The sequence below is a fragment of the Corythoichthys intestinalis genome, chromosome 16 (genome assembly GCF_030265065.1).
Source record: "Corythoichthys intestinalis isolate RoL2023-P3 chromosome 16, ASM3026506v1, whole genome shotgun sequence".
Taxonomy (NCBI): domain Eukaryota; kingdom Metazoa; phylum Chordata; class Actinopteri; order Syngnathiformes; family Syngnathidae; genus Corythoichthys; species Corythoichthys intestinalis.
The window spans coordinates 20,568,412-20,595,685 of record NC_080410.1 but is presented as its reverse complement, the minus strand read 5'-3'; the positions used below and the strand labels follow the sequence as shown (position 1 = coordinate 20,595,685).

The 27,274-nt window shown below is 37.1% G+C and overlaps 1 protein-coding gene across 1 annotated transcript; it reads right to left on the bottom strand.

Annotated features, from left to right (window-relative positions):
* Positions 1–416: 416 nt before the first annotated feature.
* LOC130904726 (adhesion G protein-coupled receptor E1-like) lies at positions 417–19,831 on the bottom strand. Its single transcript, XM_057817676.1, has 23 exons — positions 19,801–19,831; positions 17,022–17,060; positions 16,562–16,930; positions 16,350–16,481; positions 16,095–16,241; positions 15,873–15,998; positions 10,022–10,165; positions 9,636–9,782; positions 9,394–9,540; positions 9,276–9,313; positions 9,107–9,187; positions 8,148–8,177; positions 7,903–8,065; positions 3,930–4,043; positions 3,473–3,648; positions 3,191–3,379; positions 2,912–3,115; positions 2,541–2,782; positions 2,368–2,434; positions 2,174–2,265; positions 1,649–1,808; positions 1,251–1,310; positions 417–515 (listed from the first exon to the last, which is right to left on the bottom strand). The coding sequence occupies exons 1-23, from the start codon at positions 19,829–19,831 to the stop codon at positions 480–482; spliced, it is 2,934 nt and encodes a 977-aa protein (XP_057673659.1). The 3' UTR covers positions 417–479.
* Between the last annotated feature and the right edge of the window lie 7,443 nt (positions 19,832–27,274).

The following is a 27,274-nucleotide window of genomic DNA, read 5'->3' as shown; positions in this document are numbered from 1 at the left end:
TATCTTGCATCAGCCTTAATTGTAGGAAAATGCCTTTTGTCTCAGTGCGAAAGTGTTGTTTTGCCTGCCTGTCCCTTCAATTTGTCTTGTAAAGTAAGATATACTTTAGAAGGGAAATGTCACCTAAGGCTTGAATGTTTTACATTGTGAAGCGTGTGTTTCTTTTAGACAGGCACACTGTTTGCTAAAGACCCACACATTCCGTAAGCAAATAATGCAAAAGGGGACAGGCCCTCCGTGTATCTTTTCACACTTGACAACTTCACATATTTGGAACGATAAAATTGTTTATATGTGTCGCACATGAGGTTATTTACTGTCAATTACATTCATACGATGTGAAAAGAAAGAACTATTAAATTTTTGAATATTTATTGGATAGTAGTGAATACAAGAGAGGTTCACAAATACATACAGTTGAATTATACGGTGCTATACATAGTCCAAGTCTTCAGTCTTTAACGCAGTGTCTTTCCTCCTCACCCTAAATCCTCTGCCACTGACTGTACATCTCCCTGTTGAAAGAACAATGTCCACATTCATTTTAAATGTACCCTCAGATGATTGTACTGCAAAACTTGTCAGTCACAAGAATAGGCCCAAGTGCATAATCTAATGCAGTGTTTCTCAAGCTTTATTGAGCCAAGACACACAATTTACGTATGAAAAACCTCAGATTACAACTGTGTAAAAGTCTAAACTGATAAACTCCAAAGTGTTTTGCATTTTCATTGCCTTTTTCATGTCTTTTTGATGACTCCACGTAATGCGACCAGCAATGATTTCAATGAGAAAATAAATTGATACCATAGAACAGGAAATTGACTCTGAAATAAGAAAGTGCTTGGTCTCTCTGTATATTAAATGTGTTTGTGCAAATACACATATTAGACAGGATAGACACTCATTAATATACTGTCCGGGATTTTGCGGGACAACCAAGATTATAGGAAGTTTCAGTTGGTACCGCCGCCGTACCAATCGGAACTTCCTATGTTCTGTGACAGTTGGCAACCCTAGGCCTGATATTACTCAAAAACAAGCAATTGCCCCACCTCCACCCCCAATAACCAGGAGCACCCACAAAGCTTGATGTGACCCAAGTTCGCAAATTTATATATAAATTTGCGATATATATGATATACCTACCACCAATTAAAAAATACATATTTTAATTGGTGGCAGGCATATTATTATATTACACTAAGAAGGTTGACCACTCACAAGAAGGAAGAATACAGTATACTCACCATATCTTCTTGTATCTTGTTACATAAACATGACAACCATTTCCTGTATTCCTCCCTAACCTAGAAAATGCATGTTAATCGAATTAGTCCATTGCAATACTAAACATATTATAGAAATACTTAAGTGTGACATTTTTCATTGTATGAATATTATATCATGGGGTGTCGGTGGCGTGGTTAGTCCAGAAACCATAGTGTCAGGAGTTTGATCCTCGCTCTGAAGTGGTCTTTGTGCAAGAGAAAATACTCCCAATGGTTATGTCAACATCACTGGTGTGTGACTATTTAAATGAATGAATGTGAACCAATGTAAAGCAAATTAGGCACTGTAACTATGTAGATAAAAGTGCTAAATAAGTATTCCTTTATTGAATACTTATGTATTAGTAGGGTCTGACCTCTTTGTTGAGCACACAGTGTACAATGTACAGCAAGGTTCCTTGCTGGGAGTTCAGAAGTATGAAGAGGACATGGAAGAAAAGGTTGCTCTGGTATAGCCCAATAATCCAAGCACAGCCCAAAATGGCAAACTGGGCCACAATTTTAAAAATAATCAACCTGTATTGGAGTATAAAGTTTTCTTAATATTATTATGAAATTACAATTAGATTAATCTACAGTCTGTTCAATTCAAATGATTTAATGAGATTCAAAACAAGCTATGTCTAAAAAAAATTCAGTATTACAGTTAGCAGTTACAGTTATCGTCAAATGATGCACCATTGTATATTTAATAGTGCTCAACCTGTACTATGGATAAATAATTGTGCAAGAACTCTGTAAAGCCAGCTTTACAGTCTCTTAGGCTGTAAACATAAAATGTACTGAATGTGTGGTTAATATGTACAAATCCACATTAACTCCCTTTAAAAGTTACTTTTTTTTTAATTAAGCACAAAAAAAGAGAAAGACATACACTGTACCTTGTGTCTCTGGATTGAGAAACATCACTTCTCATGTCAGTCAAAGTAGGTCTCAGACTCCATAAAGTTGCACAAAACAAGATGATGTTAAGCTAGTAGAAAAAGCATGGTAATCATGAGTTCTAAAGACATCTCGAACAATTTTATTTTAAGCACCACTGCTGTGATTAATAATTAATAATAAGTCTACTCACTGCAAGAACAGCAATAATTGGCCCTGATGCAGCCCACCTAAAGTTTTGCTTTTGCGACAGCCAGCAGCTGAAATTCAATCCAACATCAGCCCATATTCTCAAATATGCCTGTGTTATTCTGTACATTAGTATAAATAAAATACAGTATGTAATTTTCTGTTTATGTGACTCACTCTTTTGAATTTGTGGCTCCATATCCATCAGAGTACACCAGTGCAGAAACACCCACAATCACAAACGGAACACCGTAGCCAATCAAGTAGAGGAAGAGCCTAGGAAGACCATCTCTTTGGATCACCTGCACTCTGGAGAGTTTCCGGATGAGCAGGTAAAGCTGCAAGGCCTCCAACAACATCCACACAAAGCTTGCAACTACAAAAAAGTGAAGGAGTCCAGCTATGACGGTGCAAGCCAGCTGTGGAGACATCAGAAATGTCCATCAAGAGAGTACTCAAAGGTTGCTGATAGCACACATAACATTTTCAGCTAAATTTCTCCACGGGGCCATGTCTACCCTTCTACACAGGTCTGGATTTCAGTGTACCTCATCTTCAACATATCTGTCATTCCACAACAGCAGGAGATGGGAAAAAGAAAGGCTGATACACAGATGAAGACGTGCTGTGTTGTTGATTTTGGCATTCCAGCTACATAGAAGAAAGGTGAGGATGGCCAAAGCGAAGAAGAAGAGTCCAACAATGACGCAAATCCTGTTCAGCCACTCTAAAAAATCATCCTCTGGTTGAGGCTCAGAGAAGGAACACTCTGTCAGTATAAGCAAATATACAAATTTGTTCATGTTTGACTAATTATAAAAAAGTACCTCGCCAATTTGAAGGATAAGGGCAAATGTGGAGAGATGAGAGCAGCTACACACAGTGAAGTTCTCATTCGAGTGTGCAACCCAACATCCATTGACTGACCATTTCATGGTTTCAGTTCCTTCATTGTCCATCTTTTCTGTTTTGCCTTCCCAGTACACACAAGTCACCAAACCAGATTCAGGTAGGAGCTGATAAAATTAGAATTATGATATGTGCCGAAAGTTAGCAAACATTATACACTGTATAATTTTGAAAAGCTGTTTTAAATCGAGACATAGGACCCTTTTGTGTTGAATAGTGAAGTTGACAGGTTCGGTGAGGTTCGTGTTGTTCACTGAGGGTAAGACTGCAGTGATAACATCCGAGTACATCTCCGTTCTGTTCTCAGTTTCAAAGTATTGATGACTGAGGAGACTCTCCATACCTGTCAGTGTCATAAAGGCCACTGCAACTGAACCTGGGGGAACCAGAATGAAGCACTGGTGAAACAACTCAAGTAACACATTTCTTTGTAAGAAATAAACACGAAAACTAATGTTCTGGAATCAGATTCAACGGATGAAGAATTTTAATCACACGATCAAATAGTGGATGAGAAAAAAGATTTATCTGGTCATCATTAGATTTTGTGACATGATTTTCATCCTGATATACTATCACAAATTACAATAACTTGTTTTCCTAAAATTGCGTAAAACATTCATAGTATTGTTTAAATGTTATTCATTCCAATCTCACCATTGTTGTTTCCAGCCAGACTTTTGAGGTTAATGTCCATGATGTTTCCATTCACGAAGAGATGAGAGTCACTTTCATCACTACTCCCAGGCACAAAAGTCTCTAGAGTAAACGCTTGCCCAAACAAGGTTTATAATTACTTAATGCCATAGCAATATTACAGAAACCGTGTGGTATATAAGATAATATGAAGGTGAAATGTAGACTTCATAATGGTATTGACGGGTTAGATCAGGGGTCCCCAACCTTTTTTGCACCACGGACCGGTGGTATTTGGGTCTTTTTTTTTCACGGACCGGTGTTCTGACAAATTTTGCAACCCATCAAAAATTGCAACGATGCAGTTCTGCGCATGCGCGTAACGTTAAACATAGCCGCAAAATGCGCAAATGCAGCGATTCCAAAATAAACACTACAAACTTTCTTGAAAGAAAGGAATATTAACTTACGTTTGATCATGGAAGGACTTGTAGAAAAGTTCTCCTCAGATTCATCCTGCCATGTAAGCTTCACACAACAGCTGCACACCGCGCTCACCATTAACGACTTCGCCTTGTCGTTAAACATTAATTAAGAAGCCCGCTTCACAAAGATACGATGTTGGAAATTGTAGCAAGGTTTTCAGCGCTCTTGTCGCGATGTCAGGATATTCCAGAATGACTTTAATCCAGAACCTCGGTAGAGTTGTTGTCTCAAATGTACGTTTAATAAGGTCGCCGTCATTTGCGATCTCTCTGTTTATTCACAAACGGGTCACGAATCCACTCCTTCGCAGTTCGTGGGTCTTCGAGGTTGTAGGCTCGTCAGGTGCCCTTTTCACCATAAAAATATTTCTAAAGACGTCTGTTTTCCTGTTATCTTCGCTCGTGTGGGGGCTAATTATTTCCGGGAACAAATGTGCTGCGCCGCGGCCTAGTAATACGCTATTATCGAGGACAAGCGCACTAGGCAAGGCAAGGCAAATTTATTTATATAGCACAATTCAACACAAGGCAATTCAAAGTGCTTTACATCACATAAAGATCTTAAAAATCACATTTAAATCAACACAACGTAGAAACGAAGACAAAAGATCGCATTTAATCACAGAATAAAAATAAATAAAATAAAAATAAAACAAAAACTACTACAAATAATAATAATTGAAATCAGCAATGGAGATAAAAACAAGAGGAATAGAAAGCAGGTAGATTGAAATATATAGACAGTTATAGATATGCAGTGCTAAACAAAAGCGTTTTTAGCCCTGATTTAAAAGAGCTAACAGTTTGAGCATACTTCAGACGTTCGGGTAACTTGTTCCAGAGGTGAGGAGCATAATAACTAAATGCTGCCTCACCCTGCTTGGTTCCTGTTCTTGGAACATGCAGAAGACCGGTTCCAGACGACCTTAGGGGTCTAGATGTCTCATAGGACTCTAACAAGTCAAGCATGTATTTTGGTCCAAGGCCATTAAGTGTTTTGTAGACGAGCAGTAGTATTTTATAGTCTATCCTTTGACTTACTGGAAGCCAGTGTAGCGATTTCAAAACTGGTGTAATGTGGTCCAGCTTCCTTGTATTTGTGAGGACTCTGGCTGGAGCATTCTGTACCAGCTGCAACTTCCTGACTGATTTTTTATCAAGACCTGTAAATATACCGTTGCAATAGTCCAATCTGCTGAAAATGAATGCATGCATAAGTTTTTCCATGTCTTGTTGAGTCAGAAGCCCCTTAATTCTGGTTATATTTTTTAGGTGGTAATAAGCGGATTTAGTGACGGACTTTAAATGGCTATCAAATTTTAGGTCTGAGTCAATAATTACGCCAAGGTTTCTGACTTGATTTGTAGCTGTAAGTGACATTGTGCTAAGTTGGCTGCTTATCTTTGACCTTTCCTTTTTTGGCCCAAAAATGATCACCTCTGTCTTCTGCACATTTAACTGGAGAAAATTCTGGCACATCCATTCATTGATTTGATGAATGCATTTGCTCAGGGTGACTAAGGGACTATAATCATGTGGGGACACAGAAATGTACAGTTGTGTGTCATCTGCATAGGCGTGATAGGAGATGTCATACTGTTCCATTATCTGAGCTAACGGAAGCATATAGATGTTAAATAAGAGTGGTCCAAGAATTGACCCTTGAGGGACTCCACACGTGAATTTGGTTCGTTCTGACTGATGGTTTCCGATTGACACAAAGAAATCCCTATCACTAGATATATTATATACACAAACAAGATGTACTGCTAGCAGTCCGATCAATGGACTTCTATGACAACATTGTAATCTATCCCGTAGTATTATATCTAGAGTAGACAGAGATATTGGTGTGTTAAGCAGGGGCACAGGGTTAATTCGGCCATAATGCGGTCGTTATTAAATTATTTTTTTTCTTTGCGGCCCGGTCGCAAATGCGCCACGGACCGGTACCGGTCCGCGGCCCGGCAGATGGGGACCCCTGGGTTAGATCGGTCATGCACTGCACCTCACATTCAAGTAGGGGCTGCCCGCATCAAGAGGCGCTATTCACAAACACATGTACACAGCGATCTAACGCCGGATTTCTGTTGAAAAACTACAAAAGCTGTATCGCATACAAACAGGAAGGATTGTCTCAGGGGTGATTTGTTCGAGGATTCAAGGTAATTATTATATTTTTTGTAGCATGCATGCATTTTGAAACACTGTGAAAAAAATCAATAGGAGAAATTAGCCTTTATTACATTGGCGTCATAGTTTGCAATATTTACATAAAATAAATGCTAACTGCACTTTTTTTTTTGCTTGTAACCAAGAACTGAGACTGTTTTATGTCCATATCTATGAAGAATTTGTGGATTTAAGCATTAATTCACAAGATTTTTAACCGGAAAAGCTCTGTTTACATAAGGCGGCCTCTAGCTACATTCGCTAACAGACTAGCATTGTACTTCGACATATTTACGTAAAATAAATGCTAACTGCACGTTTTTTTGCATTTAACCAAGAATCGAGACTGTTTTACGCCCATATACTGTATATATATAGAATTCGGGGATTTAAGCATTTATTCACAAGAATTCTAACCGGAAAAGCTCTGTTTCCATAAGGCAGCCGCTAGCTACGTTCCCTAACAGACTAGCATTGTTCTTTGACATATTTACATAAAATAAATGCTAACTGCACGTTTTTGTGTTTTTTTTTTTTTGCTTGTAAACAGGAACTGAGACTGTTTTACGTCCATATCTATAAAGAATTTGTGGATTTAAACATTTATTCACAAGATTTTTAACCGGAAAAGCTCTGTTTACATAAGGCGGCCTCGACCTACATTTGCTAACGGACTAGCATTGTACGGCGACATATTTACGTAAAATAAACGCTAACTGCACGTTTTTTTGCATTTAACCAAGAATCAAGACTGTTTTACGTCCATATATATATAGAATTCAGGGATTTAAGCATTTATTCACAAGAATTTTAACCAGAAAATCTCTGTTTACATGAGGCAGTCACTAGCTACATTCTCCTAGCAATGTACTTTGGCATATTTACATGAAATAAAATAAATGCTAACTGCATGTTTTTTTTGCTTTTAACCAAGAATCGAGACTGTTTTACAGCCATATATATAAAGAATTCAGGGATTTAAGCATTTATTCACAAGAATTTTAACCAGGAAAGCTCTGTTTACATAAGCCGGCCGCTAGCTACGTTCCTTAACAGACTAGCATTGTACTTTGACATATTTACATAAAATAAATGCAAACTGCACTTTTTTTTTTTTTTTGTTGCTTTTAACCAAGAATCAAGACAATTTTACGTCCATATCTATAAAGAATTCAGGGATTTAAGCATTCATTCCAAATCATTTTCAACGAAAAAAGCTCTTTGTCTGTGATTTCACTCGGTCAGCTTTGACGGCCTCCCCAACAATGCAGACCCCCTATTTTTTGGCCCCGTGTCCCGTCAATACATTATGAAGTCTATGGGTGAAAATATCTTACCCACTGTTGAACTGTTCAAGGTAATTGTTGTTTCATTCTGATTCGGTGACACCATGGCACTTATAAGGCGGTCTGAAATGGCAAGAATCTTACTTCCTGTTTCTCCATCTCCTTCACTGCTCACCTTGATTTTTTCAGCCCGTGGTCCAACACCCGACACCTCCTTTAGCACATATTCAATTTAACAGCGAACTGTTAAGTGTGTCCAGCAAAGAATGAAGCATATATGATTGTATAACTTGTACCATAGATGCTGAAAAGCTGTTTGCCACTGTCTGGGGAGAGTAAGAACATGGAGCTGGTATGAGTCACCAAGGTAATTAAAATTTATGATTAATCATAGAGCTAATGTTACTGCGTCCAAAGGGAATGTTCCTCCTTCTGAAGAAAAAAAGCTTTACATTTTTTGAATGAGGCCGCACAGTGGCCGACTTGCTAGCACGATGACTCCAAGTTCTGAGATCATGGGATCATTCTCGTTTCCAACCACTCTGCTGTAGGAAATGATTCCACTGTAATTAGTTTTAAAATTATTTCTCTAGTACAATTTTTTATGTTTGTTGATCTCTCTATGGCAGGAAAATTTAGTGACCGGCAGGGCAATTAAATGTGGTTCTACTAGATGGAAGAAGCCACATAAAAACCCATTTTGTACAAATCTGTTTTGCAACATTTTTGTCTCGTAGCATGCCATTGGATATTTGTTAAGGAATGTGTCCCTTGTTTTAATAAAGGTTAGGGGGGGGTCTCCGTTAGGGAGTTTTTTTTTTACTGCTACCGGTTGTTAGTAGTTTGTTTGTTTTTTTATTTTTTCAGCCGTCTATTCTTGGTAATGCATATCCTCATTACAGCTATTGCAGCCGACTCTAGGGAAGGGGCAAGCTACGACTAATGACCATTCATACTCACATTTATACCTATTGACAAATTGTAGCCTACAATGAATGTGGTTTTGGTATGCGGAATGAAAACGGAGTATCCAGAAAAAAACTCCAAACACGATGGCCAAATGTGTGAGGAGTTTTTTTTTTTTTGGTAATCTAAAGTACAATAAAGAAAAACCCAAAATTAAATATATTAGCAAAATTAAATATATTAACACAAGAAAGGCTAAAGAAACATCATCGCATTTCAAGATTATAATAAAACAAATTTACTGTATTTTGACGGCACAACAGAAAATAAATTATTTAGGGGTACTGACTGGCACAGGTAAAAGGATTTCTGTATTGTTTAGAAGTTGTTGGTCCATATTGTCAAGAAACATTCTCTCTTTTGTCCAGCCCTGCAAGAAATACAACCACTTTAACTGATTTAAATACTTGGATAATCCATTCAGGGCATACAGAATAATTTTCCAAAGCATAACTCACCGCTGGAGGATGTATTTCATTGAGAATATCCTGAAGATCTGTGGAATGTTATGTTCATCACAAAATTATTGAGGAAAAAACATGACTGTAATTGGATTAGTGTGTATTTTAGACTTACTTTTGCAAAAAGAGACCCCAACAATCCATAAAATCCCAGTTGAAGGGTAAAAACCATCCGGGCAGGAACAATAGAATGTTCCAGGTGCATTAGTACAGACTGTTTGATAACCACATATATCAGGCACCTCACTACACTCATCTATATCTATAGAAAAACATAAAATGCAATTTAAAAAGATAAACGGTCAAGCGCTTAATCAGGGCAATGCTTGTGGATTTGACAAATACAGTAGTACACACCTGAGCAAGGGTTGGTATTGCTGGCAATGACTTCTGGGTTATTCAGCCGGTATCCATTGAAGCAAGTGCAAATATATGATCCCACTGAGTTTGTGCAGTTGGAATGAGGACCACAAATTGTTGCATCTTCGTTACACTCGTCATTATCTGAGCAGAAAAAAATTACAAAATTTTTAATTGAGAGGCCATAAAAAGCATCCTGGATATGATAGAAATACACATTCCTAAGTTATACTCAATCAAAATATTGCTTTTAAATGTTACCACTGCATTGTCTATAGCTTTGGTTGTTAAAACTCAACCCAGTCTGGAAATATAAATTGCTAATTCTCTTACTAAAAGTGAATTTTGTCCAGTGTTGCTTTTTCCACAAAGTGCGGGTTTACCAAGACAGTTGTTTGTGTCATCGGGTGGCTGGTCCGGTTCAGTTGGAGAAAAGCCCACTTGGCATTCGCAGGTATAAAGACCAGGTGTGTTGATACATTCAGAGTGCGGACCACAGAGCATAGAATCCAAACATTCATCAATATCTGACAATGAAACAAGTGGAGAATGTGATCTGCCCGGCAAGTCTGCTCATACTCATACACTGCTCACCAAAAGTATTGGCACCACTGCAATTCTATCAGATAATGCTCAATTTCTCCCCAAAAATGATTGCAAATGCTTTGGTAGTAATATTTTCATTTATTTTGCTTGTGATGAAAAACACAAAAGTGAATGGAAGAAAAAAAAAATCATTATTATTTTGCACAAAACTCCATAAATGGGCTGGACAAAAGTATTGGCACCCTCAGCCTAATACTGGGTAGCAAAACCTTTCGACAAAGTAACTGCGAACAATCGCTTCCAGTATCCATCAATGAGTTTCTTACAATGCTCTGCTGGAATTTTTGACCATTCTTCTTTGGCCAACTGCTCCAGGTCTCTGAGATTTGAAGGATGGCTTCTCCAAACCACCATTTTCAGATCTCTTCACAGGTGTTCTATGGGATTCAGGTCTGGACTCATTGCTGGCCTCTTTAGAAGTCTCCAGTGTTTTCTCTCAAACCATTTTCTAGTGCTATTTGAAGTGTGTTTTGGGTCATTGTCCTGCTGGAAGACCCATGACCATGACTTTTTTTCTTTCTCTTTTGTGTTTTTTCATTGCAGGCAAAATAAATGACGATATTACTACCAAATCATTTGTAATTGCAACCATTTTCTGGGAGAAATTGATCATTATCTGACAGAATTGTAGGGGTACCAATACTTTTGACCAGCATTGTATAAGCACGTGTCAACTTTCCACTGAGCAAACAATTTCTACTACCACCAGGCTCGGAAAAACGTGCCAGTGTTGTGCTAAGGAAGCCAGTTAATTGGTGCAATGGAGTCAGAGTTTCTCATATTGACTACTTATTTTTGAAAATGTTGGCGATTGGAAAGTACTACACATTGCCAAGTGGAAATAGAGTGCCTATCTTAAGTATTTACCACCTTGAATGTTTTCCCCTTTTTGTGCATTCATTAATCAACTATGGTCAAAACAACTTGCCATTTTAACTCCAAAATGTTTGGAAAAACCTTTTCAATGTCAAAGTGGAAACAGATTTCTACAGACTAATGTCAGTTAAATAAAAAATATCCTGTAAATGACAATAATTGTTTGCATAGTTATTCACCCCCTTCAAGTCATTATTTTGTAGATGCACCTTTGGCTGAAATCACAGCAGTGAGTCTGTGTGGCTGGGTTTCAATCAGTGTTGTACATCAGCCCACTGTAATTTTGCTCCATTCTTCTGCTTACGCTGTCAGGTTGCTCAGCCCTTTTTAAGTCCAGCCTCAAATTCTCTATAGGATTGAGGCCTGGGCTTTGACACAGCCACTCCAGAACATTTGCTTGGTTCTTTTTTAACTATTGCTGTGGAGCTTTTGCAGTACGCTTTGAATAAGTGTCTTGTTGGTAAATAAATCTTCCCCCAAGCCGTAATTCTTTTGCAGACTGAAGAAGATTGTCCCCCAGGAGTTTGGTGTATTTTGCCGCATTCATTCTGCCGTCTATCTTTACAAGCCTTTCAGGTCCAGCTGCTAAGAAACATCCCTACAGCATGACGCTGCCATCACCGTGTTTCACATTTGGGATGGTGTATTTTTGGTGATGTGCAGTGTTTGTTTTCCGCCATACATACTGTCATGTATGTTATCCAAAAAACTCTTATTTTGGTCTCATTAGACTAAATAATCTTTTTCCACTTGACCATGGAGTCTTCCACATACTTTTTAGGCAAACTCATAGACATCAAAATTACTTCACTGGACACATTTGGCATTCACTGAGCACCGCCTGCCCGTAGAGGGCTGTATGATTCTGCTTCATATATTAGATATCGGTGGGAGTGAAAATCTGACAGATGCTTGGAGCACAATGCCGGAATTACGTACATTCATAAAGTACGAAATCTGGACCACATACTAACAAGAAGGATTGTCTCAGGAGTGATTTGTTCAAGGATTCAAGTTAATTAATATATTTTTTGTACCATGCATGCATTTTGAAACATTGTGAAAAAAATCAATTGGAGAAATTAGCCGCTCCATACCTCGCAATATTTACGTAAAATAATTGCCAACTGCCCGGTTCTTGCATTTATTCACAAGAGGTTCAACAAAAAAAGCTCTTTGTTGTGGACTTGTGGTTAGGTGGCGCCACAGTGAACTTAAAGACGAGCCGCACATTTGCCATATTTACGTACGTAAAATAATAAATGATACCTGCACGCTTTCTTTTGCTTTTAACCAAGAATGAGACTGTTTTACGTCCATATCTATAAAGAATTCTGGGATTTCAGCATTCATTCACAAGAATTTCAATGTAAAAAGCTCTTTGTTGTGGACTTGTGGTTACGCGGAGCCACAGTGAACTGAAAGACGAACCGCACATTTGCAATATTTACGTAAAATAAATGCTACCTGCACGGTTTTTTGCTCCTAACGTAGGAATCGAGAATGTTTTACATTCATATCTATTAAGAATTCAGGGATTTAAGCAATTATTCACAAGAATTTTCAACGGAAATAGCTCATTGTTTTGCTATGGAGGCCATGTCGAATTTTGTATCTCTAGATGTTTTTTTGTATCTCTACATTTCGGCGTCCATATTAAAAAACAATCAGCTTTTAAGGCAAGGCAAGGCAAGGCAAATTTATTTATACAGCACAATTCAACACAAGGCAATTCAAAGTGCTTTACATCACATGAAGACCATAAAAATCACATTTAAATCAACACAACGTAAAAACCAAGACAAAAGATCGCATTTAATCACAGAATAAAAATAAATAAATAAAAATATAACAAAAATAAAAATAAAGCAAAAACAACTACTACTAAAAATCATTGAAATCAGCAATGGAGATAAGCACAAGAGGAATAGAAGGCAGGTAGATTGAAATATATAGACAGTTATGGATATGCAGTGCTAAACAAAAGCGTTTTTAGCCCTGATTTAAAGGAGCTAACAGTTTGAGCATACTTCAGACGTTCGGGAAACTTGTTCCAGAGGTGAGGAGCATAATAACTAAATGCTGCCTCACCCTGCTTGGTTCTTGTTCTTGGAACATGCAGAAGACCCGTTCCAGACGACCTTAGGGGTCTAGATGTCTCATAGGAATCTAACAAAGTCAAGCATGTATTTTGGTCCAAGGCCATTAAGTGTTTTGTAGACGAGCAGTAGTATTTTATAGTCTATCCTTTGACTCACTGGAGTGTTTTATTTTATGTAATATTTCAATCTAATAACTTTCAGTGAAACACCATGGTCCTACACCAACCCCTACGCCGACGGCAACAAGATCTTCGTCTACTTTGACCCCGTGCACCTTTGGAAGAACATCTACAGCAGCTTCCACAACAACGGCTGTATGGGGCTGAAGTAAGTGGCCAGCATTATTCACTTTATAAAAAAGATTAATGAAGACCCCCATCTTTCTAAAACAAACATGTTTTTTAGGAGCCTGAGAGAATGAGGACGGCCCGATTCTCAAACCGGAAGGTGCTGGTCAGGTGGGAGAACTACAAGTCTGTCAAGGCTGGCTACAAGTTGACCCAGAAGTGGTAGTGCACTCTTCAATCGAGACGCAGAGCGTCGGGCTCATCATGGCAGTCGTCAACCCCAACACGGTCGCACGGGCAAGAAGGAAGACAGGGACACACAGGGCCAACATCCTGGAGATATTCCAGAGGACAAGGGAGACCTGAACACGGGCTGGGTGGTCCTAAATCTCTCCCCATGGCCCACATGGCAACCTTCGGAATGTCGCTGTGGGACTCCCGGATGTGCAGGAAGCACAAGAGCACCTGCTGGAGTTCCTGGCGGTCCCTCTTCAACTGTTTTGGTGCAAACTTCTCCAAGGATGTGACTTCAGAAGTGAGGAAGAACAAGGACTTTGAGTGGCCGGCCGCCAGGAAAAGGAGCAGAGTCGAGGAGGGCAGGAAGGAGACGGCGAGGAACTAGGACTTGTACAAAAACGCAAGGCATACAAAAAGGCTATGTGGTTGTTGAAAGACAAGGCTCACATACTGGTAACACCATATGGATTATTTGCACTGCCTGAAATATAGGACTATCTCATACGCATTTTATATTCTTGCAAGTCACTTTTGAGATTTTAACTTATCCTGCACTGTAAAAGGATTCTCCACAATTTTATTGTATAACTGTATAATGATAATAAAGGGCTATTCTATTCTATAATAAGCTGTGATTGTATATAGAATTTATTAATAATCTATTTACATATTTTTTTTTATAATTGATTCTACATGTTTTCCCCAAGTATTAAGTTTCTTATGTTAAATTGAATGATTTATTAGCTGTTGAAAACTTGCAGTAAATAAAAAAAAAAAAAAGTTGGTATTTTAGTCAAAAACCTATGAGATATGTTAAATATTGGTATTGATCCTGAAAATATAGGTGATTATCTCTGCATTTGGTGATTTTTGTGCATCTAGTGTAAAATCTGAGAATTTTATAGCCATTTTAAGTTTTGTTATACTTATATAAAAAAATAATTATCGGGATTTTATAAGGGAACGACTTTGAATTTGTTGATGCTGCTGCTCATGGAGACTCATATATGGCTAAGGTAGGTGCCTGTTTTGGTTTTAGGTCGGTAGCAGCTTTGGTTTTGAAAATATTTGAATTCGAAGTTTTTGAAAATAGGCCCCCTACGGATCTACCCTGTTTACCGTGTCCTGGCAAGTATTATGAAGTCTATGGCAAACTCTAGTCTCGAGCTAATATGACTTCTCTTCAACAGTGGCTTTCAACTTTTCAGACACTACACATCACAAAAAACACACCATCCCCAACTGTGAAGCATGGTGGTGGCAGCATCATGCTGTAGGGATGTTTCTCAGCAGCCGGACCTTGAAGGCTTGTTAAGATAGACGGCAGAATGTATGCTGCAAAATGCACTGAAATCCTTGGGGACAATTTTCTTCAGCATGCGAGAGAACTACGGCTTAGGAGACGATTTATATTCCAGCAAGACAAAGATCCAAAGCATTGTGCAAAATCTGCACAGGAATGGTTTAAAAAAAACAAGTAAATGTTATGGAGTGGCCATGTCAAAGCCAAGACCTCAATCTTAAAAAAGGCTGTTCATACCCAATTCCTGCACAACCTGACACAGCTTGAGAAGTTTTGCAAAGAAAAATGGAGCAAAATTACAGTGGGCAGATGTACAAGACTCATTAAGACCTAGCCACACAGATTGCAGCTGTGATTGCAGCCAAAGTTGCAACAACAAAATCATGACTTGAAGAGGGTGAATAACTATGCAAACAATTGTTTTCATTTATATATTTTTATTTCAATGACATTTTTCTGTAGAAGTCTGTTTCCACTTCGACATTAAAAAGATTTTTCCAATATTTTTTTTGGTTCAAAATGCCGAATTATTTTGAACATGATTGATTTATGAATGCAATAAAAGGGGAAAACATCCAAGGGGGTGAATACTTATAATAAGCATTGTAGTTTGAATCTGTCAAACCTTGTGAACGTTGGTGGAGAATATTATTTATAATTTTCAAACTTAGAAATGTATGGAAGTGAAAGTTATAATTGGTTAAATTTGTCATATAATAGGGGAGGAAAAGTAAGAGTTACAACATTTTAGAAATACATTGTATTGTTGATAGTATATACTTTGTTTTTCAGCATTCACACAATAATAATAAAAAACATGCACCTTGGCAAATTGGAATGGCGTCCTCCACATTTTGGTAACCTTCATTGCATTGACAATCATAACTTCCTGCCGTATTCTCGCATGCCCCATTATCACCACATGGGTGTTCAAGACACTCGTCGATATCTTTCATGGGGAAAAAATTAACACGTGAGGAAACAGACTGGATTAGCTTGTAAAGCATGACATCCTGGCAGATTAATACACATTGAAAGACAATACCTGTGCATTCATTGTTGTTTCCAGGCGGCTGTTCTTTGTTTTTAGCAATGAACCCAACCAGACAGCTACAATTATACGCTCCAACTGTGTTGTTACAATCAGAATTACTTCCACAAACACCTGGATTTGCCGTACACTCGTCTATATCTATGTATATTTAAAGATACGCAGAAAAGGTATGGGAATGTCAATTGAGAATCTCACTGCACTAAAAAAAAAAAAAAAAAAAAAAGCATGCTAGATGCAATTAATTACCGGTACAACCATAAGAATTATTTCTCGGCAGATGACTTGGGAGTAATTCATACCCAGTGACACAAGTGCACCCTCCATCACTGTTACACTGAGCAAGTGGTCCACAAGAATCATTTTTACACACAGAATGGTCTGTAAAAAACACACACATGACAGCAATCAGACAAGGTAAATTAAAAAGTGATTAACTCATTTTATTTGTGGGTTCTTACAGGTTATAATTCCATAACCACCACCTGGGTAACTTCTTGGTTTATGTATGTAGAATTCTCCTGGACAGAGCACCAATTCCATGTCAATGGCATAGCTATTACAACCTCCATTATGAGCATATGCAGTCCCTATCGTTGCTGTGACAGATTGCTCAGTAGGGTAGGCAAATGTTAAATGAAAAGGGAATTGAAAACCACCGCGAGGTCCTGATATGCAGCCTCCAATCATTTTATCCCCACCAATCCCAGTGAATCGTGACCACTGAGTTCCAAGGTGGCCATCTTCAATTGGGAAGCCAGGGAAGGAATTAGATGAAAAGGCAATATTGCGAAACGGTTCGGTAACATTTACGTAGTTGTCACAAGATCCTGCATGAAAAGGAAATTAGACATCATTGAGGCTGCACGTCATCTCTTTGTGGATAGATTTGAGTGTGTTTGAAAGTATTGTTCCACCTACCAGGAGGATAAGCACAATGTCCAATGATGAAGAATGATCCTTGGAAAAACAAGAACAGATTATTTGAATAGAAGTAAATAATACACAAACTAATCTGATCATCCTGTAAAGTACAACCAAAAAACAGTTAACAAAAAAAAAAAACAAAAAAAAACTGTCAATACAGGTTTTTACAAGTCAGTATGTTAGCTTGTTACACAGCAAACACAAAAAATCCTGTACTAATAAAATACATTTACTTATTTACAAATCTGTACTTCAAATTAGAATGTGGTTAACTAATTTGATGTTGTATTTTTCTTAAAATATGCATTTTGGAATCAATTTATTGTTGAATTAGCTTCATTTAATAGTAATACTTTAATTTATTTTGGTATAAAAAGACACAAAATATTTATTTACATTAAAGTATATTACATTTAATGACAAAAGGAGTAAAATTGAATAAAAACAAATTATATTTATAATTATTATTTATATCGCTTATCCTGTTTAGGGTTGCAAGGAGCCACTGCCTTGGAGAAAAAGGTACACTACACCGTAAACTGGTGATCAGTCAATCGCAGGGCACAAAATATATGTGGGAATAGACTCATTGGAAAAAGAAATAGAAAAAAAGCTACACACATTTACATAAATCCCAGTAATAAATCTGTGTAAGTCTCATACAATGATTTACTCTTGAAAGTGGCCTCATTCGCATACTTTTCATGCAACGTAGTTAAAGGATTTGAGTATGAAACAAGTAAAACTTATGTATTTGGTACAAAAGAAAAGCATTTGGCAAATTATATTTTCCATTGATTGACATGGAAGCTTACAAGTTTTTAACTCTATATAAATTTTAAAGACATACTCCTTTCATATACGAATATATACCATTATATATAGGTTTACCATTATATATAGGTTTTCTGCATGTAAAGTGTACCGGTATATATTTTGCAGGGAGATTATGCTTTCATAATATACTTCATATAGGTTCACTATATGCCATGTGATTAAAATGAACTCAAACATATAAGGTATATATATTTTTTAGTTTTAGTTTTCAGGACTGATGTTCGGTACCCATAAAATTTTGTTATGAATGCCCCCCAAATATGCAGGATTATTTTATTTATTTATTTATTTTTGATAACATTGGCAAATTTTGTGATTGAAAGCAAAATTGGAAAAGAATTTTATGCTAAACCCTGTTATTAAAATCACAACTTTGATATATATAGTTGAAATGCAAATAAAAAGACAATTTTTATGTTACCAAGCATGAAAAGCTCTGTTTACTCATCGTCAAAAGAAGGTGTTTACCACTGATGCCGAATGTGGCAAATATGTAACTATTCAGATCTTTGGTATTAAAAAAAAATAGTTGTTCTAAAAATAAAATAATAATAATAATAATAAACATCAGAAATGTGTTTTATGTGGTTCACTTGGTCTGTAGTATACGCCACAGATCACACAAACCGGTAATTTTCCTTTCAGGAAAAATGGGTCTGGGTTCTTATGGGTAAATCTTGTAACAGCAAGAATGGAGTGGATAAGTGTACTGTTTCCTGTCTTTGCCATTACATCTTGAAAAAAATAAAATGTATTTTAAAAAAATAATTTTGTTTTATTTGATGTACTGTAATACCTCATTTATCACATTAGATTGGCTCCTAGACCAGCCGCATTAGGTGAATTTCCATGAAGTGCAGACACTGTTTTTTTGTGATCTAGTTATGTATTTTTAGCACCATAAACCTAACCTGCTCCACTTAGGTGCACCAATGTCTTTGTGTGTTATAAATTAAAATGTTTTTAACCCTATTTTACGCTTGTTTTATTGTTCACACACTGTAAAATATTTTTTTATCATTAATAACATGTTTGATTAAATTAGATCAGTTTTCAAATCTTTAACAAATACAGCGCATTTTTTATAAACTCAGCCCATGAAGTTGTGAATCCGCGACAGTCAAACCGCAAAGTAGTGAGGGATTACTGGAAATTGCTAAAATATTATGTGTTACCCATGTAATAATTTTAAGAAAATCAATCAGTTGAGAGAGAAGGAGCTGCCTGTCTTTGAGAAAATGCAAACTTTTAACATTTGTGTTACTACGTGTCAAAACAACAAATTAATTTTCAGTAATCTGTGCTTTTCCATGTGATTTTGTTCAAGGATTACCTGTATGTTGTTTTTTTTATTTTAATGTATCATGTACCCGTATGTGCCACTGCAGCTATTATGTTTTCTTTAATACTTGCAAAATTTTAGTTGTACTCATAATTTTCTAACACATATGAATTTGATTTTACACATATCTATTAAGGATATTGTATGTGCAATTCCTGTCTATTGTTCTTTTAAGTTCCCAAATTATACAAGTTTATAAAGTACAACTTTACTAAGGATCGTAGAACTGGTTTGAGTGTCACATGCTTTACATAGAAGTTCCGTATAAAACAGGTATGAACTTTATAAATTTTATATATATCTTTTCCATATGGGGAGTGTTGGGAGAAAACCCATGCAAGGGTAGAACAAACATATTCCTGGAACTGAACTTTCCTATTCACTACATTTTGAAAACAGACACTTGACATATTTTCCTAAACGGATAAATGTCACTGCAGTATTATATTTAATGTTTTACTTTTGCATTTTCACACTACACGCATTTAATCAGGTTGGTATTTTACAGTTTGTTGCTTTTAGTCACTTTTTGTTGTCAAATGTCATCAAATAGTAAAAAAAAAAAAAATCTCATATACCAGTAATCAAACTTACCCAGGAGAAGTGTTAAGGCACAGCAGTTCATTATGACAAGAAAACACACTGTTAAAGCTCTCCACCTCTATAGTGCAAGACAGATTTGCAAAGAGCTGTGTTCTCAAGGTCTTGCCTTAATGCAAAAGACAATGCAAATTTATCTGGTTGGGATTTAAGACAAGTTGGAGGCCAGATGAAGAGTGGGATTGGGTATTATGTTAAAGCCATTCTTCTATATACGGTTGCACTGTCGATGAGTGGTTGGCACGGGCACCTCAAAGTTCAGCTCCAGCTCAATCATGACAACAGCGATGACAAGTGGTAGAAAAAGCAGATGGCATTTAACTCATTCAATGTCAAAGATACGTTCTTATGTAAATTTTTTCACAGGGTGGAATGTAAAGGCTGCTCCACTATGAATTCTAAGATTTTAGACAAGGTTATTTTGTTTGCTGACAAATGACAGCGATAGACATCAAGTCCATTTTGACTGGAAAGGCTGGCTTTGATCATTCACTGTCAGTTAATCTTGTCACATATGGACGGTACTTGAAGAGTTGGACACCCTTACATTGCACTTGATAAATAGAAATAAGCACTCACCTTACTATTCGTTCTGTACAACTACTTTTTAAAAATAAAATATTCAATTTTGATGGACATTATCATAGTAGTCTTTATTTGGTAATAACTTGGTTATTGTGGTCGGTCTTTATAGTCCTGTAGAACTGCCTTTCCTCATACTTATTTTGTGTCTAATATTTTTAAAAACTCAAGCACTTAGATAAATTATTATTAATATTTTTAGAAAGGGTATAATGCCATGCAAACATGCAAGTAAATTTAAGTGAAAATTGAGAGGAAAGCATTTTAACTTTTCTTATTGATATTGGTGACCCTTCATGGATACCTTATATGTGCAAAAATATTAATTAATGTATGCAGTTTATTCTAACATCACAATATCTGCACATTTATGCAGGGGGATTGTTTGGCCTGTTTATTTCTCCCAGCCGAACAATGAGTCATTCCTTGTGAGGCGGTGTGGCTCATTAGTAGAGTAGTCATTCCTCAACCCAGATGTTGTGGGTTCAATTCTCCGCCCTGGTGACCTTGTCTAAGTATCCTTGAGCAAGCTACTGAACCACACTTTGCTCCTGATTCTGCGTCATGAGTATGTAAAAGGATATAGTGTTGAAGCGCTTTGAGTGCCTTGAAGGTAGAAAAGTGGTTTTCAAGTGTAGCCCCATTTACTATTCCTGCTGATGCTAATGATGTAAGAGCTCTGATGTTTCAAAAATAACATGATGTCATTTATGACCTATTCTCATATGACAACATTGAAGAGATTATGGAATTTCCTCTCTTCGCTTGTACGAAAGACTGTCATTTCTACTTTTGTGTGCATTTAGGCCCTGCATTTAGGTGAACACAGCGTCAATGGCCAATAGGCACATCAATGGCTATGGTCTACAAAGATGGGTCAGAAGAACATGGCCGATGTCGAAGTGGATACATATGAAAGCAAGCGCATGACACCATCTAAGAGGTGATCAAATTTGAGTTTGAGTAAATTTTTACCTTGCAGTTCTCATGCAGAGTGCTTAAAAATTTCAGCTTTACAGTGGTTCGTTAAAGCCTCTTGGTATAAATGACCGAAGGCTAATCTTTCACCTTTGAGTCTTCACCAAATTCAGACCAATTTGTTAAAATGAGCAAAAAGGCACATCACGTCTCAATTTATCGCGATCCACACTGCTGCCAGTAAAGGTGGTGTCTCTGCCTCCAACAGTAAGCTGTAACGTATCTCATGATTTAACCAACTCTTAGGCTTTCAAAATGTATATTAAATGGAAAGAAATCTGATTTCATTTTTCTGAGGAAAATAGCTAAATTACTGTGAAAGCAGCCAATAAATGTAACTGTCACTCTGAGACAAACATATAAAGTAAAAAAATGAGAACCACAGGTAACTATGCTTTGTTTAATTCCTTTATTTGACTGTTTAACTGAACATACCATGCTGATGTAACAGAAACATGACTTTGTTTTTTTGGCTCTCAGTTCAAATGGCTCGGACTTAAAACCTGCCATAAAGAAACAACCCAAGAGTAAGACATTTCGGTGGTGGCCGTGCTGCATGGTCAGTTTGATCACAAGGATATGAATCTTACTCAGTGATATTGTTGTCACAGTATACCATACAATGACTTTATTATGTTTTTATTCCAACAGAGATATAGTGTCTTTCCTGAAACACAGAGCCTTCAAAAGCAGAGGCACACCACCTCCTCGTTGAACATGGTGGAAGAGGGTGAAAGCCCCATAGTGAAAAAGAAAGTACTACATGTGTCCTTCCAAGAATATGACAAAACCACAGGTGCCCCATGTCACACAGACCTGGAACAGGATAATACAGACCGGAGCCCAAAACACAATACAGCCAACATCCAAAACCTCAATTATGAAAAAAACACCGGTCTTGGGTAAGACATTCACTTTTTCATTGATTATTAGAATATACTGCCTTTAGTTAAAATATTTTTCTCACATGGGAAAAGGAGGTGGATGATACATACAAAACCATCCAATATACTGCATGTATTCTTTTAATTACCGTATTGGCCCGAATATAAGACGGTGTTTTTTGCAATGAAATAAGACTGAAAAAGTGGGGGTCGTCTTATATTCGCGGTCTAGACATTATACCCATTCACGACGCTAGATGGCGCCAGAAATCATTGAAGCGATGTTCTGTCATGACAGATCTCAGCTACTTTCAAGTTTAACCAGTTTGCATTTTATTGAAATGTTTTTCCTTATTCAGACTTGTTTCAAGACTACAGTTACAGTTAGACCTCACTTTTATGGTTAATGCAGTTATTGCAATTTTGTTGTTTTATCACAATAGATAGAGGTTTATTTACATTTCAAAAACCAGAAGCCATTCATTTACGAATGTGATTGCACTTTAGTTTACATCTTTAAATGTTCATGTTCGTATTAAGATTTGAATGAGGTAAAATAACATGGTTTTTCTCTCAAATATATTGTTATAATCATTTGCTTCAGATGTACTGTAATTATTTTCTGTATAAAAATTAATTTGGGGTTCAAAAAGTCTTTTTTCAAACTTGAGTCTTGAAAAAGAGGGGGCCGTCTTATATTCAGGCCAGTACGGTACATTAGGTACTTTATTAGCATTATCCCTACAGTTAAAATGAGCATCGCCATTTTAATGCAATTGGAAATGAAAGCTGAAATTTCTGGTTAAAAAGAAAAAAGGAAAAGTTTTTGTGGGTCCAACAACATTCACCATGTAGTCAAATTATATATAAAATCAGTAGGATGTTAGAAACAATGTTCACAAATAACATTTGTCATCAACAGGGATAACGTCCAAGATGACCTGACTCCCGCAAACAAAAACAAGAAAAAGTGGTTGTGGTGGCTCAAGGTAAGATTGATGGGAGGCCATTAATAATTGAAAATAGTGTGGCACCTACCATTAGGTTAAACACTGAGAGGTTCATCATACTCTAATCCATCCATCCATACATCCATCCATACATCCATACATCCATTTTCTCTCCTGCTTAACCTGTTCCGGGGTTACGAGGCACTGGAGCCTACCCCAGCAGACATCAGTAAAAAGCTGACGATATCCTAGACAGGTCGCCAGTCATCAAAAGACATAAAAACTTCTTGAACTTCAGTTGAACAGAATTTCTCGAATCCTTTTCCCTGTCAAATTTGAGGTGTTTAATAAGTGTGATTCCGATTACCGTAATTTTCAGACTATAAACCATTACTTTTCCCCTCGTTTTAAATCCTGCGGTTTATAGTCCAGTGTTGCTTATTTGTTGATTTATTCGGTGTCATAAGACTGTCATAATTGTGGCCTGACACTGTCATGAGCATTAATGAATGCTTATGACAGATGTCTTTAAGTGTCACTGGGCAAATTTTGTCACTAACTCCATTTATGTCCAGCTCGGATCTTTTACATTAACTCAAAATGTGAATAGGTGAATAAATTGAAATTGAACTGAGATTGAAAAGTGAAAAAATTTGCCGGATGACACTAAATGACATCTGTCATAAGTATTAATTAATGCTCGTAACAGTGTCATATCATAATTATGACAGTGTTATGACAGGTTTATCACGCCGCTGTCAAATAAAGTGTTACAGGTTAACCCTTGAGAGTCGAAGGACGCGCCGGCGCGTCCTCAGCGCACGTCGTCTTTGAAGCGCCCTCACGTTTTAATTACGTCACCCACATGCCGTTGGTTGGTCTCGTTTTAAAGTGCGGAAGTTGCGGTTTACTCTCGTTATTATTTGAAGTCAATCGACCAACTAAAACGTGAGATATTGTCATTTAAGTTTTATAGTTTTATTGTCCTCTCAAAAAAACATTAAAACGCTGCATGGATCATTTCTTTATGTCTATATTTCCATCATTTCTTGTCCTTTTTCAAAACGGAAGCTCCATGAAAAAAACACAAATCAAACGAACCCTTTCGAAGTCACAGTGGAGGCACAAAATGCGTTTTTTAAATAAATATAACTGCCGTGCGAGGTTCCACCGAACGAGAGGGAGGAGTGTTCTGAAGCAGCGAGGGGGCGAGCGACGGCCGTGTGGCTCGATCAGCGACTTTGTGTGACTTTGAGAATGAACGGAAAACTAAATTTAGCGCAGGCAATGGTGCTTTTTGATCAACTTGAGGAAGAGGATGGTCCAAATTCGTCATCATCGTCTTCTTCGGAAGAGTCCTCGAGTGAAGATAGTGACGGATTTGAACATGTGGGTGACGCCATCGACGAGCAGAGGTAAGCAAACTCACTTTTTTTTTTTTGATGCTGAAAAAATTTCTTTTGAAAGTTTCTTTTGATATTGCAAGACAAAGTTAATTTTGATGCAATATAAGTGTGTGTTTGTGTATATAATAATAAAATGTGCATATCAGATCAAAGTCGTACGTGCACTGTGTGTATCCAAGGCAGGAATTTATAATTGTGATGATCTTCTTTCTATATGAAGATTAGGGATGTAGCACATATTCAGCTATGGTATTCTTTCTATTGTCATACATATAGATTTCCATTATTATTTATTGCTGTATATATTTTTATTTTATACTTTATTATTTTCATAAATACTGACTTTTTTTCATGTACATTTATAGTGACAATGAAAGTAAAGTGAAATGAAAATGGAAGGGTGGAAAGAGGACCGACACCCCATGGAAGTGTGGGCTGTGTGATGTCGCCCTGTGTCGAATTCCAGGACGAAACTGCTTTTCGGAGCGGCATGCCTGAAAAAAAATTTAACTTGTTTATTGTAAATATTTTTGAAATTACTTTTTTTCCCAATGTTGTATATATATTTTTTCCCCACAATCAGTCTTCTCAATTTGTCTATATAAATGTGTGTTCAAGAAGCTTGATTGTGTGTACATAGTTTTCATCAGGTGATGGGCCGCAATACCTAAACTCATAAAGAGATGGCCTCTAAACACTTTTTGTGTTAGATGGTATATATTTTTTCACTGTTCGGTCTGCTGTATATAACCTGTTTTGACCAGCGCATGTATAAAGGCAAAAAACGCCTAAAACCTGTTGTTTATGTTGAACTGTCAAATATAAGACTATTTATTCTAAATTTTTTTGGTTGAATGTTCATCCTAACATGTTGAATAAATATTACAAAGTTTCAAAACGGTTCGTTACGCATGTTTGGTTGTCAATTGGACATCAATATTAAAAATTTTGACAAAACGATTTTGGAATTTTTGGTCTTTTTGGGCCCAAAATGATGATTTATAATTGGTCAGTGAATGAAACAACAGTTTGGACATGAAGTTCAAGGTGTCACAAAAAAAGGGACCAAACCAGGCCATCGTAAACAATTCTTTCTTTGAAATATAAAGGCAACTTCAAAGGCATGCAAAATCAGACAAAATAGGCCCAGACCTTAATGGGTTAACATCTTATGGTGTATATATCCCATAATTCAGTGAGGACAGCTGTGATTTATAGTCCGGTGCGGCTTATCTATGAACAAATGCCGTTTTCTTGTCAAATTTGGTGGGTGGTGGCTTATAGCCAGGTGTGCTTTATAGTCCATGCATTATGGTAAATATCAAAATATAGACTCTTTATTTGCTTATTCTTGAGGTATCTTAGATCCATCAGAAGATAATTTAAGTCTCTCCCTAGTGCAGAGTTGCCACTGGGTAAAAGTGTAACCTCACATGGGCTAATCTGTTTTTATTTTCTCTTTAACAGAGGTGTCAAGTGGCCCCAAATTCTAAGGAGCAGCGCCATTTGAAACAGAACTGCACTTCTTCTCACCAGGACAACGCTGTGGGGCTGGAATGCCTCGCAAGTTGTAACAGATGGAAGAAAAAATACAATCAAACCATTGCAGCCACATTCATTAAGCCGACTTCCAGACTAAAGCGGTTCAAATATCTTGGGTGAGTCTATATGTATATTGCTAGGGCTGTTTGTCCTAAGGTACCTGTACCTCTTAAGTGCTTAAGGGAGTGAGCCAAAAAACATCCCTCTATTATCATCCAGATATTTTTATATACATACATAGTTTTATTACTTTATTTTTCTCTAAGTAAACCATAACGTTGATCAGTGTTAGTGGTTCACGTAACCGTCTTTCATATAGCTGACTTGGGATAAACTAACACAAAAGCCCCATTGAAATCTATCTTGTGATGAGTCCAGGGAATTGTGCCATCTTGCCACAAGCCAATTATAAATAGCTCGATGAGCGGAGGGACAATGGTCACCAGTGATGGTGTACATGAATGTATGCTTGCATACACATATCCCGCCTCAAAAAATTCATTAGAAAAAAAATGTGTTTTCATCATTTTCATCATAAAATTGTAATTTCTTGTGCATCAGGTTTCCTAACCCAGCACAGATATGCTACATGAATGCCAGCCTTCAGAGCCTTCTGAATCTGCAGGATTTTGTTGAAGACATCAACTGTCAGAAGTCAGTCTGGAGTTTAAGTCCTGAGGCTGCACTAATAAGGTCAGGAATCCAAATTCATAATTTATACAGTGTATCACAAAAGGTAGTATACCCCTCGCATTTTTGCAGATATTTAAGTATATCTTTTCATGGGACAACACTGACCAAATGACACTTTGACACAATGAAAAGTACTCTGTGTGCAGCCTATATAGTACAGTTAATTTATTTTCCCCTCAAAATAATTCAAAATATAGCCATTAATATCTAAACCCCTGGCAACAAAAGTGAGTACACACCTTAGAAACTACATCCCTAAATGTCCAAATTGAGTACTGCTTGTCATTTTCCCTCCAAAATGTCATGTGACTCTCTAGTGTTACTAGGTCCAGGTGTGCATAGGGAGCAGGTGTGTTCAAATTTGTAGTGCAGCTCCCACACTCTCTCATACTGGTCACTGAAAGTTCCAACATGGCACCACATGACAAAGAAC

Bases quoted from the DNA above. Each gene is read 5' to 3' on its own strand.
- LOC130904726 (XM_057817676.1), bottom strand. From the start codon at position 19,831: ATGAACTGCTGTGCCTTAACACTTCTCCTGG. The intron at 8,178-9,106 runs GTCAGTACCCCT...TACTCTCCCCAG, and splicing joins AAATCCTTTTACCTGTGCCA to ACAGTGGCAAACAGCTTTTC. The intron at 4,044-7,902 runs GTAAGATATTTT...TGTTTGGGCAAG, and splicing joins CTTGAACAGTTCAACAGTGG to CGTTTACTCTAGAGACTTTT.